At 55.0% G+C, this 15,491-nt stretch overlaps 1 protein-coding gene across 8 annotated transcripts in view; it reads left to right on the top strand.

Moving 5' to 3' along the window:
- AGAP1 (ArfGAP with GTPase domain, ankyrin repeat and PH domain 1) overlaps positions 1-15,491 on the top strand; it is a 520,801-nt gene that overhangs the window by 365,337 nt on the left and 139,973 nt on the right. For 5 of the 8 annotated variants that reach the window (XM_066233630.1, XM_066233629.1, XM_066233634.1 and 2 more), the window contains one exon: positions 7,549-7,707. The exons of the other annotated variants lie outside the window; for them this stretch is intronic. In XM_066233630.1, coding sequence (XP_066089727.1) covers positions 7,549-7,707 — 159 coding nt within the window. The remainder of the gene's footprint in view (positions 1-7,548; positions 7,708-15,491) is intronic. 8 annotated transcript variants of the gene reach the window in all.

The raw sequence follows: 15,491 nt of genomic DNA, 5'->3' as shown, positions 1-15,491 counted from the left end.
CTTAGTTAGGAGGGATGTGGCCATTAGGAAGGCCTCCGTCGTCCAGTCTGGATTCCTGCAAATCTGGTGTTCCCCGTGCGCGTAGCGCCGGGCGAGGCATTGCAAAACGCTGGTCTGCAGGGCGTCCCTGCCCCTCGGAGCTCTTGTGACATTTGAATCTCCCGAGAGACCAGGGACATGGGTCTCCCCAAGCGTGAGGCACCCTCCGAGGGGGAGAGGCAGTTTCCAGAAATCATAGCCTTGTAATGATGGGGTTTTTGTTTGTTTGTTGTTTTAATTACAAAGCTCCACAGTGGAAATAAGGGTTTCACTGCCCCTTGCCACTGGAGTCCTCCTGGGGTTTTTCTCCCCGCGCGGCTCAGTGTCCACGAAACTTCCGCATCTCACCTGTCGCCGGGAGTGAGTTGCTGCTCCTTTTTCAGGCGATCGAACCAATAAGGCAAATGCCCTGGACCTTGTTTCCTAAGTCACCGCCGTGGGTCAGGTCCAGCCTCATTTGTGAAGATAGACCGAAGTCAGGACGGGCGAGTGAGCCAAAACGCTGTATTTTCATATGTGGCAGCAGTAAGCGGTTGTTGATGAACCTCTCCTTGAATGCCGTGAAAAGCCTATTTCAAGGCATAGTTAAAAAAAATCAGCACGGGCTATTTTTAATAGAATAATCCGTATAGCTTAAAAGAGTGCTGATGCTGCCTTTGATGTCATTTGGGTGGATGAAAACATTCCTGCTCAATAGAGAAGCCGCATCTCTTTCACGCTGGTCTGAGATCAGCGCTGGCCGCACGCTGGCCACGCTGTCAGGCGGACCTGCCGCGTCCGCTTTGAAATGCAAATTGTTTCAAGGAAAATTGCGCCCGGCGGAAGGAGGTAAGCGGTGCCTTTTCAGATCCGCTCGCTGGTCCACTCCAGGACCGTGCGTCCAGCTGACCCTGTTATGGGGGAGCGGATCTTGCGCCGTTGACCGAGGGATTTTAATTCTCGTCAGCACGAGGACATCCCTTACTGAGGAGCCAGCCGGCGCCTGGGACCCGGGATTAGCATGGTGACCGCTGCCCCCTGCCAGCCAGCCCACCTGGCAGCTCCGACCCCTAGATGGACATTTGAGGAAACACCGGCATAGTTCAGAGTGGGCCAGGTGGTCGGTACGTACATCATGGGCACGCTGACTGTATTTGGGGTAAAAAAAAAAATACTGGATGAGGCCCTGGCCGGTTGGCTCAGCGGTAGAGCGTCGGCCTGGCGTGCAGGGGACCCGGGTTCGATTCCCGGCCAGGGCACATAGGAGAAGCGCCCATTTGCTTCTCCACCCCCACCCCCTCCTTCCTCTCTGTTTCTCTCTTCCCCTCCCGCAGCCAAGGCTCCATTGGAGCAAAGATGGCCTGGGCGCTGGGGATGGCTCCTTGGCCTCTGCCCCAGGCGCTAGAGTGGCTCTGTTCGCAGCAGAGCGACACCCCAGAGGGGCAGAGCATCGCCCCCTGGTGGGCAGAGCGTAGCCCCTGGTGTGCGTGCCAGGTGGATCCCGGTCGGGCACATGCGGGAGTCTGTCTGACTGTCTCTCCCCGTTTCCAGCTTCAGAAAAAGAAAAAAGAAAAAAAAAGAAAAAAAAAAGAAAAATACTGGATGATACTAAACAGGCTCTGTTGTGACCCACTTCCTGTGGATACCAGGGTCCTCTACTCTGTCCGGCAGGGCCATCCTTTGGGGACCTGATGCTGGTGACACTGCCTTCTGCCTGACCTGACCCCATCTCTCCTAGTCCCTGACCTGACCGCCAAGTTCACAAACCGTTTAAATGGCCTTGGTTAGCTGCTTTTGTGTGTGTGTGTGTGTGTGTGTGTGTGGTGGGGGGGGATAAATATTATTGATAAAAGGTACACATAGAAGGTGCCGAATCCTGAGTCATAGCTAAGTAAGTGTACAGGTGACCGGCAGGCAGGTCAGGAAGCAGCAGGTGGCCGGCCAGCAGCCCAGGAAGCCCCTGTGGGCCACATCCTGTCACTGCCCACACCTGCCCCCGAACACACACTCACACACACTCACACTCGAGGACGATAGCCCCCTGACTCCTCCCTCCATGAATGACTTCTGCGTGTTGATCCTGAACCACAGGATGGGGTCGTCGCAGTGGCTGCGCTCCCGACTGTCTGTTCCGCCCGCCTCCTCTCTGCCCTGCGGTCCTGTGTGACCCAGGTCAGTCAGCAGCTCGTCCCTCCCTACTGGTGTCTAACCCTCTGTCGCATGGATACACCACAGGGTACCCGTGGTGCACGGACCTTCGGGCCACTGGGTGCCACCGTGGACATTCTCGTGGTGTTTGTTCTCAGGTGGGCATCATGCACGTCTGTCTGTGTGGCTTTAGGTTGTGAAATAAGAACGGGACTCTTGAGAGAGGGACGCACTGGGAAGCTCTACGAAGGCTGCCCATCAGGAGGGTCAGGAGAGCAGTGTGGGCTGTCCTGGGGAGGTGCAGTAAGAGAGAGCAGTCACCTCCGAAGTCTGCAGTGATCCACGGAGCCGTTCCCGAGCCATCGGCAGGTGTGATCTCCCTGCCTCTCACACCTCCTTACGGCTGTTGCGTTGTTCCTCGGCTAGCGCTCCGGCCACAGGCGGACTTGTCCGACGCTTTCTACTGGGCCAGGTAGACTGTAGTTGCCCCACGACAGGGACTCTCCCCTTGACTGCTGACGGCCGTGTGGGTTCTGGAGCCCCAGCCACGCCGCCCGACCGCTGGGAGAGGGGCCCTAGCCCGGCCTGGCTGCTGCCTGGAGCCTGTAGGAACCCTGGGGCGCTCAGGACCATGCTCAGGCACCACCGTGTACAAGGTGGGCTTGACCTTCAGATCGTCGGGTAAGTCTTCTTTCCCAAGTGAGAACTCCAGACCCCTCAGCCTTAGCAAATGACTCAGTGTGTGAAATGAATTCCTGGGCAAGGAGCAGCGTAGCCCGAGAGTAAGTGCTTTGAGAGAGAGTCGAGTGACTTATACTATAGCGCCTCCCTTTTGTGCTTAGAGGTATCTCTAAAGGCGAAAGCTCCCCGGGTGGTCGCAGACAAGGGGACGTGTGCTGGATGCATCTAGATCAGTGGTTCTCAACCTGTGGGTCGCAACCTCGGGAGGGGTTGCCTAAAGCCTTCGGAAAATACATATTTATTATACAATACATTTTTAAATAAAATATGTATTTTCCGATGGCTTTAGGCGACCCCTGTGTTTTGGTCGTTCGACCCCCGCCGGGGTCGCGACCCACAGGTTGAGAACCACTGATCTAGATCTTAGCAACAACGAAACAAACTGGAGTCAGGGACAGTATTACTTGACCGGTTCACTAGTGACCTTCGTTCAGGAACAGAAATGAAATTTACACATTAGCCTTTGCTGGACGTGTATGCAAATCAGCATCTGAACTTCTGACATAAATTACTACAGTATAATCAGACTTTACCTCTGTGTAGTCACTAAAAAATATTCACAAAACATCTGGGGATAAACAGTGCCTTGATCTGTTGGGTTTCTGGAAATGTTGAGTCCAGGGTGGGACCACTGGTCCAGGACCGCTCGCCCCTGGGGTGTGACAGGGTGTGACAGGGTGTGACACTTCCCGGCCAGCCGCCCTCGGTCAGACCCGCCACGTCAGGGTTCCTGGCCCGTGGCGCCCCAGCCTGTGAACCGCTATTTGTCTCCGCGTTACCACATGCTGCGTCTTGTGTCTTCGTTTCTAGATAGTACTGGGTTGTGTATCTCCACGTCAGGGTTCCCGGCCCGTCGCGCCCCAGCCTGTGAACCACTATTTGTCTCCGCGTTACCACATGCTGCGTCTTGTGTCTTCGTTTCTAGATAGTACTGGGTTGTGTATCTCCACGTCAGGGTTCCCGGCCCGTCGCGCCCCAGCCTGTGAACCGCTGGTTTGTCTCCACGTTACCACATGCTGCGTCTTGTGTCTTCGTTTCCAGACAGTACTGGGTTGTGTATCTCCACAAACTGTACGTTTTGGGGCGGACACCGTTCTCTCACCCTTCCTAATTTTTTGTTTGCTTTCAGTGAAACAAATACATTTCTGTATCATCACAGGAAACAGCTTTAGGTCACAGTTGCTTGGTCTTCTTGATCATTTGATATTCAGGAAAGTTTTAACTGAAATTAAACAAGGGAATGCATACACATGTGGGTCCTCCTGTGCAGATATTTTTGGAGATTTTATGACTTATAGAGGCCGAAGGTTGGGAACCAGCAGGTAATCGAGTGACGTGCGGTGGGCTGAGGGCCGATGTGTGCCCTGACCCTCGAGCTGTAGTATCAATACCATAGACAGATGGAGACATACACAGACGATCCCCAACTTATGATGGTTCAGCTTAGTGATTTTTCAAATTTCAGATGGTCCAAAAGTGATCCACTTTGAGAAGAAACTGCGCTGTTTACCCGTGAACAACATAGATTTGACCTACAGGCAAGTTTTTTCTAATAAGTACAGCAAATATATTTTCTCTTATGATTTTTTAGTTTTTATTTTTACATACTTCTTTTTTGTGGGAGAGAGACAGAGACAGATAGGAAGGGAGAGAGATGAGAAGCATCAGCTCATGGTCGCAACACCTTAGTTGTTCATTGATTGCTTCTCATTCGTGCCTTGACCGGGGGTCTCCAGCTGAACCAGTGACCTTGGACTTGAAGCCAGCGACCGTGAGTCATCCCTACAATCCCATGCTCAAGCCCACAACTCCATCGTCCCAGGTCGATGGTCTATCCACTGTGCCACCACCTAGTCAGGCCCTTATGACTTTCTTCATAACATTTTCTTTTCTCTAGTTAACTTTATTATAAGAGCACACAGTGTATAATACATGTAACATACAAATAAATGTGTTAATCGACTGTGTTATCAGTAAAGCTTCCGCTCAACAGTTGTTACGTTTTGGGGGCATCAGAAGTTATATATGGATGTTTGACTATGTGGGAAGGTCAGCACCTGCCCCTCAAGCCTCTCATTAAAGGGCCAACTGCTACTTCGAGTTTTGATTTTTGATCTTTTCCCCGGCCAGTGATACGTGGCGTGCTACTCTCGTGTGACACTGGGCAGCAGCAGTGAGATGGTGTTGCCCACCTGTGGCTATGTCAGTGTCTGAGGTGGGCTAGGGGACGCTTTGGGGTTCGGGAGCTGAGGTGCAGCAGGTGCGGTTTTGACTTGGCGGTATTCTCAGTATCAGGACGTGGCCCCCTTGGAAGTCAAGGGTCACCTGTCGTCCTCACAAATACGAGCCCATGGCCTCCAGGCCGTCTCATCTTGAGAGTGATGTCAGGAGCTGTCAGACTTCTTTAGATGAAATCTCCCACATTCATCCTGCTTTTAAAAAGATGTCATTACCCACTAAGAAAAGAAACAAGCCTCTGTGAGCTCAGCCCACACTCCCGCCACACGTCTGTGGATCGGTTTTAAAATTTTACTCTCGTGACTGCGCCCACAGCCACCCCTTCATTTGGCCAGAACTCAGTCGTGTTGTTTCTGTTTGGAGTGGGGGTGGGGTAAGGAGACCCTCCCGAGCCCGCGGGCTGTAAGGGTCGGCCTCCCGAAGGGCTCCGCTCAGCGTCTGGGGTCTCGTCGGCCTTCTGAAGGGCTCCGCTCAGCGTCTGGGGTCTCGTTCAAATGCTGCAGCCCGACACCAGGAGCATGCAGTCCTGACCTGTGTGTCTCTTCACCCCTGAGAGCCCTCTCTGCTTGGGGGGGTCCCCCTTGGGAGCCACGCCCCCGAGCTGCTCCAGCAGGAGTTCAGGTAGCACACAGCTAAGAAGTGGAACAGCCAGTGGCCCAGCCCCGGGCCCGTGACCAGCATCGTGGCCCTTTCACGAGAGGGTGGGCGCAAGGGATGTTTCCCCCTTTTTCTTTCTACAGTGGATGTTTGGCCTGGAGATGAACCTGTCCACCTAAGGTGGGTTCCTTGTTGGATCTCTCCATTCGAATGTGTCATCGGCCCTTATCCAAAGTTCCGCTGGGCTGGGCTATCCTGTGTGTGGTGGGCAGTGATTTCTGGAGTTTCGCCTCAAGCAGCCAGTGACAGGTGCACAGAGCTGAAGCTGTGCCTTTTCAAGGGCTGTGTCAGGAGTTTGGAGACAAGCCCCCCCCCCCCGCCCCCGGGGAGCCACACCCAGAGAGAATGGAGGAGGGAGGGAAGTGGCGTTTCAGGCTTGAGTGGCGTTTGGGGCATCATCAGACCCAAGACTGAATTTATTTTTGTTTTCTGGGGTGTTCAGGCCTGTGTGCCTAAGGCTGGTGTAAAATGAGGTTTTGTGGACAGATGTCAGACTTGATCGTGACTGGCAGGTACCAGCGGGCACTCTAGGGAGGAAAGGATGACATCTCCTCGACTTTCAGGTGGCAGGTGTCCCCGTGGCTGTGCGGGCTCCGGGGTGGGGTGGGGGCTGTTTTAGCGTTGGGTCGCGGCTTGCAGGCATCTTCTCATTGTTTTCCCCAGTTCTCTTGCCATCTTTTCATCTTTCTTACATCCACCTTAAAAACAGCAGTATCCTGAAGCCTCTGGCCTGCTAGGAATTCTCCTGATAAAATCTGAAGGGGCCTGGGAGCCCCAGGAGGGGTGGTGGGAGGAGCCTCGTCCCAAATCCAGCTCTGATTGGTGGGTGTAGGGATCAGTCCGCCTCCCCTTTCCCGCCCCCCAGGAAGAGAAGGGCCAGACCCACACCCTTGAGTTCAGAGGGTGTCTTTTCAAAACCATGTAAAACAAAATTGGTTCTAACCTAAAACAATTGGAGAAGGGTTTTTTTGGGTTTTTTATTTAAGGGAACCAAATTCCTTTGGAGATGTGTGGACAGACCTAGCAGACTGGCTAGCCGCAGGCTGAGCTTTGTGGAGTGGGCTCGTGTGTCTGTGGCTGAGTCTAAAATCAGTGTGACCAGCTAATAATTCATTCCGACGTCAAACAACTGATTCAAATCACTAAGTATACAGTGGAGTCATTTTTCACCGCCATGAACGTGCGCCGAGGTGGCTAAGGTGATTTTTTCTCCCTGCTTCTCCTTTTAAGGCCAGGGGCAAACTTACCCGGTTTAGGGGTCCTCATTTCTCCCCGTGTTGCGTCGGGGAACTTGGATTGGGGTTGGTGATCAGGTGTCTCTTCACCGTGAAACAGTCTGCTGGCCCCAGAATCGGCTCCCGATTGGCACCTGTTTTCATTTCTAGCAACGCAGGCACAGCAGGGCTTCCGTAGGGCCCGTCTGGCTGGCTTTCCCAAAAGGGGGCCTTCCGACTGCACCTCGGCCCATCTAGAGATGACAGCTGTGCCCACAGGTCTTTGGGAACGTTTTGGGTGAAGCGTTCGGCCCCTTCGCCATGCTCTGCCAAGCGCTCCAGGTGCGCGCCGCCCCCTCGTTCCTGCCGAATGCTGTTGCGCATGACGCGTCCGCTTCCACGGCCGCGGGACGACAGCTCTTCGGGCGCCAAAGTCCCCTGCGTGCAGGCGCGTAAGGCCCCTTAGACTGGCTGGAGCTGACTTCTGGGGTCTGCAGTCTGCGGAGTGTTCACCTGACTTGTTTATTCCTAGGGAATGTCACTAGTGCGTCGGGGTCTCAGATGGCAAGCGGCATCAGCCTGGGCTCCTTCAGCAGCCGACCGGACGGCATGCAGCAACGGTCCTACTCTGTCTCCAGTGCCGACCAGTGGAGTGAGGCTACAGTCATTGCAAACTCGGCCATCAGCAGTGGTAAGAGAGGACGCGGACCTGCGGCCCCCTCGCGGTCCTCGGTTTGTAGGCTGGGGGCCGGACACAGCGCCCGGACCTCTCCACACCCGGCTCTGTGGGTGGCGCCTTAGGGCAGCCTGTCGGCTCTACACGTCTCACCTTCCATCCATGCAGCTTTCTGTCCCTGATGAGCCGTAGCACCCACGTCAGCTCCTTTGTTCCTCTTTGGTGCAGAGAGGCATAGCTTTCATGCCCACTTGACAGATGGGGAAACTGAGGCCGCAGGCAGACGGGGCAGGTGGCTTTCTCAGGCTCACATGACAGGGCGGGGGTGGCAGAGCTGCGTGGCCCGTGCTCCCTGCGCCGGCGCTCAGTTTATATTGTGCGGGGGTTTCCATCAAAGGGAAACGCGTAATTCCTTCTCCTCATCCGTTTCTCAAGATTCTTGGTGTATCCTGGAACTGTGGAGGGTCTCCTCCCTTGTCCGTGGGTCCAGCTCCTTGGGAAGCCCGCGTGCACCCTGGAGAGAGTCCTGGCCGGTGCGCAAGCAGGGATCCTGCAGCGCTGGGCGTGCCCGCCTCCTGCGGCCAGGCTTGCCTGTGGCGTTTGGCCGTGGCCTGTTTGTTCACTGCTGTTTAAAGGGATTCCCGCCGTTGTATATCATCCATCAGGCCGGGGTTTAGAGTAATTTTAGCATAATTTGTTCTAATTAAAAGTCCCAGCGTCAGGTCTTCCCTGTGGACCCACCAGCAGCTGCTGCAGGTAAACATCATCTGTATTTCTGGTGGCTCTACACCCACCTTAGAGAATGATGTCCCTAGCCACGTGAGGAGGAGATGTGGAGTTGGTCAAGGCCGCTCCCCAGGAGGCCATGGCAGTGAGGGCCCACAGAGGCGGGGGCTCGCGTCCACACAGAGTGAGGCTGGTGCCTGCAGGCCCAGCTCCCGGACGCATCCCCATTCAGAACAGGCTGTGGGAGGTGGCAGAGTCACTTCACCCTCTTAGGGGGGAGGACTCTCCCAGGCTCTCCGCCTTTCATGTGAAATCATGACAATCCTTTGAGCACCCCGAGAAAGGGGGTTCTGCGATTGTAAACCACTTGCTTGTCATGGGCCACAGCTGCGCTCCCAGCCATCACCTGCCAGAGGAGGCCAGGTGAGGGCTTCCCATCGGGCTCGGTGCCTCATCATTGCCCCCAGCCGCCGCCCAGGGGGCCTCGGCAGGCCCCACACCGCACCTCCGTGAGCCTCTGTGTTCTCACCTGCTAGGTGGGTGTTCTCCCTCACCCCACTGTGTGGTTCTCAGGTGCACAGCACAGTCCTACCTGGTCCTTGTCTTCCGTACTGAATGGCTACTGCTGTTATCAGAGGAGCAGGCAAGACATGTGTTTAAGTATTGCATTATCAAATGCGTTGAAATGCATTGATTTATTTCTTTCAATTAGTGTTAGCATTACTCGCTGATTGGGTTTATTCTGTGGCCACCTGTCTGTGGGGGTGTGTTTGTACGTTTGAGGGTGGGAGGAACTCCTGCGGGCCTTCCCCAAGCTGAGCTACCCTCCACCCCACCCCACCACCACCCCCACACCCCCTTTCCACCCCCCCCCACCGGTGAGGCCCTGCCTTCGAAAGCCTGAGAGTGGCTGAGTCCTCCACACAGCCTGGTTAGGGGGACAGCCTGCCCTATAGGAGTTACAGCTGGGTGGAGGGGGCGGGGCTCAGAAAGACGATCTCCTAAAAGAGAGCGTCACCCCCAGTCTGGCCTTCCCTGCGCTCAGAATATTTTGCAGGAAAGGCGTTGGACGCAGCACATGAATCTAAAATCCATTCCATCCTCGCTGCCCTTCTGCCCGATCCCCTCCGTGATTCAGACTCAGTGGCTGACCTTTCCCCTCCTTCCTAGCTCGGGCGACACCTGTGTGCGGTGAGCGCGCCCGCCCCACCACGTCCTAAAGAGACATGAGTGCCAGACCCTGGGTTTGGTGGGAAGCGTCTTCCCGGGCCGTACACGTATTTATCCAAGTCCCCGTAAGACAATGAGGTCACCTGTCTGTGTAAATGCTGTTTTTAAATGTACATAGCAATCTCTCCTCTCTAGTCGTGCCCTCGGGTCACCATGCTTAATTTGTAGCGGCCTGCGTGTTTGTTGAAGACTAGTTAGGCTCCCCGACGGACAGAGCCCGAGCCCCGCCCACACCCCCACACCGGAGATGAGAGACAGGAGTCTGCGCCCCCAGCCCCGCCCCCCAGCCCGCGCGGGATGCGTGCGAATGGGGCACTGGAGAGCAAGCGCGGCTGAGGCTGTGCAGGTAGAGTTAGAGTTAATCAAGGGAGCTTCCCAAAGAGCGTCGAACTTGAGCAGTGCTTAAAGAAGCAGATGGACTTTTTTGTGCAAAACCGCAGGAGGAGGTTATTAGAAAGCATTGAGGCAATTTGGACAAAGGCTCGGCGAGGAGGCCGGGGGAGGGGGCGGGGGAGGGGGAGGACTGTGGAGCGGCGGAAAATGACAGGGGTGTGAGCCAGAGGACAGAAGAACAGGAGCGGAGGGCGCGGGCTGGGCACCCAGAACCCCAAATCAGCGCCGGCGGCTGGCGTTTTAAATCGCAGAATCCAGAAACACAACAGAAGCGCTATCCTTCTCCCCGTTTTTCAGGCTCTGCCTTCATGCCCCTGTTTTATAAGGATTGAGGGGATGTTGTACCAAGCCATGGTTGAAAGGGAAACGCTAAGTAGTAATGACAGGAGGTCGTGTTTACTGAGGACTTCCTGTGAATCATTTCATTTGATCCTGAGGGAGGAGACGTGGTGGTGGACTCTGTCTGACGGAGACATAAGGACTCCGTGTCCCTGGTCCCAAGTCCCATCCTGATAAGGGCCGGGATGCCTACGCAGGTGGCCTCATTCCAGACTTTAGGTCCACGTGGGGACCTCTTGAAATGGGCTCACTACGCAGAGGGCACGGTGTCCTGGGGACTGACTAGAAATGGCAGTCGCTTGGGTCCCGTCCAGGTGGGGCTCGCGACAAAGCCCTCTACGGGCTGGTGCCACCTGCTGACGCTTGAGAACGACCCCTCCAAATCCTGCTTCTCAGACTACTCATGGACCAAGTGGTGTCTGGCAGCCCCTGGGAGGTAGCTAGAGATGCAGAGTCCCAGGCTGTCTCTGGGAGATTTCCCGGGTCCACGCGGCATGTTACTGAGATCCCAGGGTGGTTCAGGTACACCAGTGGTTGAGAAACCCCGTCTGGCTGCGGTGAGGGGAGTGTCCTGGCCTCCTGGTGGCACCACCCCAGCCCTCACGGACTCGTCAATTGGCCGGACCTGGAGCCATTTTTAACGAACATCATCAGGACACAGGATCTGACCAGCGCTTCAAGAAAACTCATTTAGGAAATGGATTTCGAGACCTCCGCTCGGGCGCCCGATTTCCCTTCTGTGCTTGGAAGATGATCACAAAAAGACAAAAGCAGAATGGAGAGCTTCTGCAACACTGTTCCTTTGTAAGGGGCAGTTGGTTCAAAACCCCGCCCTCTCTTTTTTTCTTTTTTTAATCATTTTTACATTTTTCCCCCTGAGTCTTCGGTTTGGATGTCGGCATCATAAAAAGCTTACGGCTGTGCTAGCAACAGGGACGGGGAGACGCTCAGCCGCTTTTGAATTCAAATAAATGCCTGCGTATCAGTGAATATGCTTTTATTGTAAAACCTAATAATAACAACAACATCGGCACTCCATTTTTCTCTGTCCCGTTGTCCGCACTAAATTAAGACTTCGGCACCAGAGAACTTTCCAAAGTCTTCCCCACCAGACGCAGGGGGACCCTGGAGGGAGGTTTGTCTTTCAAGCCTCTGTGAGCGACTCCTAATGAGATAGATCACTTTGTAGTGCGCGGAGCTACAAAACAGGAGGTTCTGGTTAAATTAAGGTGGGGAAGAAAGGAAGAATCCATTCTGCGCGGTGGAGTGTCCCTGCTGCTTTACGACTATGGCTGTTGTGAGGGTTGGTTTTTTTACGTTTAAGTACCTGCGGTTTAAAATTAAATGTCTAACACAATTTGGCGTTGCTAACACAAGACCCACATCTGCCCTGGGAGAAAAAGCCAGACGGCTCAGTTCGGGGTTTCAAATTGCCGTCGGCTGTCCTGTAGGCAGCACTGGGGGGGGGATACGGCCCCTCTGCCGCTGAGCGCCGCCTGCCGCCCGCGTCATTTTTTTAAGTGCAGGAACATATTCATCTTGGGCTTCCGCCTTGTAAAAAAAAAAAAAAAGCTGTACCCGTAGTACATGAAAAATTAATTTTTTAACATTTTTTTCTCACTCCCCTAAGTGTTTGACAGAAGTAATTTTTGCAGCGAGAGGGAATAAAAACTGGTGGCTGTAAATTCCTGTCCGGGAACCTCTTGTGCCGATTCTTTATGGACCCAGAATTGATCTACACGTCAGAGCCTGTTGTGGTTCAAACTGTTTATCACCGTAATGGCAGCAGCGAGCCCGTGAACACCAACTTATAATCCCGGGTGAAAGAAATTGGTGCTCGCAGTCAATGGAGGAGCGCAGCTGGGTTTTATTGATAGATTCAGAACAATTATCTCCCTAACAGCTATTGGCTGAAGGTTTTCTTGAATCTCACCAGGAGCATGCGATTTTTATTTTTATTTTTTGATTGACCGTTTTCCCTGCGGGTGATTTTTCTCTAGAAGTGCCAGCCCAGAGTGGGAGCATTGCCCTGGGCAGCAGAGGGAGGGGGGTGGACTCCATGGGGGTCATTTGTAGCTCTCCTGGTTGTCACATCCCACTCCCAAGGCGGGGTACCTGTTAGATGCACCACACCTGTGCCAGGGGGCCCCTGCCCACATGGGGGACTCCAGCGAGCACCAGCCTTGGCCCCAGGAGCCTTAACTCTTGCTGTGGCCGTGGCAACCAGCCTTCCCCGCCTCTTGACTGGCAGGTTGCTCTGCTGGCCCCGCCCCTTCTCCCCGATTGCTTCATTCTTGCTGTTCATCTTCTTCCACCCTGACTGGCCGTCACCGTCAATATATCGCATTGCTTGGAATGACTCTGGAGCGACCCGCCTCCACCAGGCCATCGTCCAGCCTTGTCAGCGTCAAGTATGAAACCACATCCATCTTCCCTCCTCTATGGGGAAGGTGTGTGCTCGCTCATGCGCCTTTCCTTATGACCGTTTCATCCCGTGTCTTCCTAGCAGGACCGGCGGTTGGTTGTGAAGCTGGAGCATTTGAGTTGTTGCTAAAACTTGAACGTTCACCTCCCCCCCCTCCCTCATAGAGTTAGTCCCAGTGGGAGGTCAACACCCAGCATTTGAGATTCCTGAGCACTGTGCTTCAGCTGCGAGTCCCCAGTTCTGCTGCTTGCTGTGAGTTCATCAGTTTCAACTTTTACATTACAGTCCCTTTTTTTTCCCCTCTCCTTGGGCAGTATGCTGACAATTTTAGTATGTGACCAGCAGAGGGTGGTAGTGCACCCCTCTTCCAGGAGGCTTACCGTGTAGGAGGGTTTTAACGAGGGGAAAGGGAGAGCCCACACACGTGGACTGCCTTTGTCGCCACCTGCCTGCCTCTGCATCAGGAGCTTGACTTCCAGCTCTCCTTTCCCGCGAATCATTATCCCTGCTTGATCATCAAGGTTCCACAAAGGCTGAGAAACTTCAAGGCCACACTTCATAAGGAGTAGCTGGAATTCAAACCCAGGTCTTTCCCGATTTCAAAGCTCATCCTTCTTCCCCTCTGCTATTCTTTATTTGTTTTTTATTTTTATTTTTTTAGAGAAAAGAACGCTTCACACTGAAACACAGTATTGTCCAAGTTGTTTATCTTTTATTCAAAGTTTGGTATTTTAAAGGAAATATATACCGTAGACACATTTTTCCCTTGTCTCGCTTCTCCTGAACTTTTTCCTTTATCGTCGGTTCCTCCCAAAATCTTGGCTGGCATTCAAAAAAAACGGTTCCCTGGGGTTTGCCGACCTTCCGCCGGGCTCCCCGTGGAGAAGGGCCGGGGGCTCTCATCTCTCAAAGCTGGGCACTCCCCGTCTCCGCCGCCGCCGGGCGCGCGTGCTCTGCTCACCAGCTCGTCGCCTAATTAAAGGGTTGACCCCGGCCCCTTTCTCGGCTCAGAGCCTGCCTGCCTTTCTCCGCACGCCACCAAGGAGAAAGCGGGCGCCTCCTAGGGTACCTGGCCGCAGGGGGTGCGAGGTAGCTTTTTCTTCCTCCCGATCAGACTTTGTACTTCGTGCTCTTGTCTCCTCCGTTCCTTCCTGTCAGCTATTTCCAGCAGCAGGTGCTGACCAGGGGGGACGCTGCCCCCGGCATCAGAACACGAGCAGCGCGTTTCATGCCTGAAGGCCAGCGGTTCTCATTTCCCCTGGCAGAAGTCTAGAGATCCTTTTAAGCAGATGGTGGAGAAGGATACTGTTGCCAATCTCCGTCTCTCAGCCCCTCTGGCCCTGGGTCTCTTCATCTAGACCAGTGGTTCTCTAGGGGGTGAATTTGTCGCCGTCCCCCCCCAAGGGACATTTGATGATATCTAGAGACATTTTGGGGGTGTCTCCACCAGGAAAGAGGGGTGGCGTGCTACTGGAATCTTGTAAGGAGAAGCCAGAGGTGCTGCTAAATGACTGATCTACAGCACACAGGACAGCCAGCCCCTCGCAGCTGAGCGTGATCCGGCCACAGTGAAACCCGTGCGGGGTCCAGAAACCCCGCTCTAGACAGGGAGGACTTGGGCTCTGTGGTCCCTTCCAGCCACGGTTTCTGTATTTCACCATGAACTAAGGGTCCTTCCCAAAGAACAGGAAGCCTGTCTCCCCTCTTGAGAGGGTCACTGCGGCCACCCCAGAGCAGAGAGTCCTGTTCACTGGGAGCCAGCGCGGCTTCGCAGACCGTCCCTCGAGGCAGAAGATGGGGACGTGGTCCATTCAACGCAGTGGCAGAGCCCTGCTGCTCCTGCCGATGACGACAGTGTGTGACAGCCACCAGGCACCAGGGCCCCATGGGAGGGGACTGGCGAGAGCCCCATTCCAGACGAGGGAGCAGAGGAAAGGGACAGCTTTTATGTGTACATGTGTACGCAGCCGGCTGGCCACCAGGGCTGGATCCATCTCAGGCTGTGTCTTAAGGGTCACTGTGCTGTCCTCGTAACTCCAGAGACCGCGGCCTGAGAGAGGGCAGCTCCCTACCCAGGGCCGGATGGCCTTGGCCGCTGGTTGGACAGGTCTTCTGACGCCCGTGTGAGGTCGTGGGGGTGACATCCGTTGGCAGGTTTCATCATGACGCCCTCCAGAGTCAAAAGCCACAAGACGGGTGGGGCTTGGACATAAGGCATCCTAGATGCGGGTTCAGGGAACGGGTACACGGACAGGACGGGTGCCGACCTTGGCGGGCAGGTCCGACCCAGCGCGTCGGCCCGGGTGCTGCCTTGAGATGGCGGGAGGCCCTGGCCGCCGTGGCCCAGCTCCGCGGAAGCTTCACCAGGCCTGCAGGGTTCTCCTGAGAGGCCTCGTTTCCAGAGGGGTGCTGATAAAGTGGGAAGTGTCCGGGAGCCCAGGTCACAGCCAGACAGTCACTCCTGAGTCCCCTCTTCACCCCCCTCACTTGGCAGAATCACGATGTGGCTGGCGCTGCCCCCCTGCTGGGCTGCCACCCCCTCCCTCTCCCGTGTCCACCTGGTTCCACTGCAGCTGGGCCTCCTCCGCCCTGCTCACCTCCTGCCCCTTAGCCTCGCTCCCCTCAAGCTCGCCAGACCCACCCTTAACAAACAAGGACGCGTCAGACGCTGTCCCCTCCGCGTGGC

The sequence above is a fragment of the Saccopteryx bilineata genome, chromosome 5 (assembly GCF_036850765.1).
Source record: "Saccopteryx bilineata isolate mSacBil1 chromosome 5, mSacBil1_pri_phased_curated, whole genome shotgun sequence".
Classification (NCBI taxonomy): domain Eukaryota; kingdom Metazoa; phylum Chordata; class Mammalia; order Chiroptera; family Emballonuridae; genus Saccopteryx; species Saccopteryx bilineata.
The sequence above is the reverse complement of the archived record's forward strand: the minus strand, read 5'-3'. Positions and strand labels throughout refer to the sequence as shown.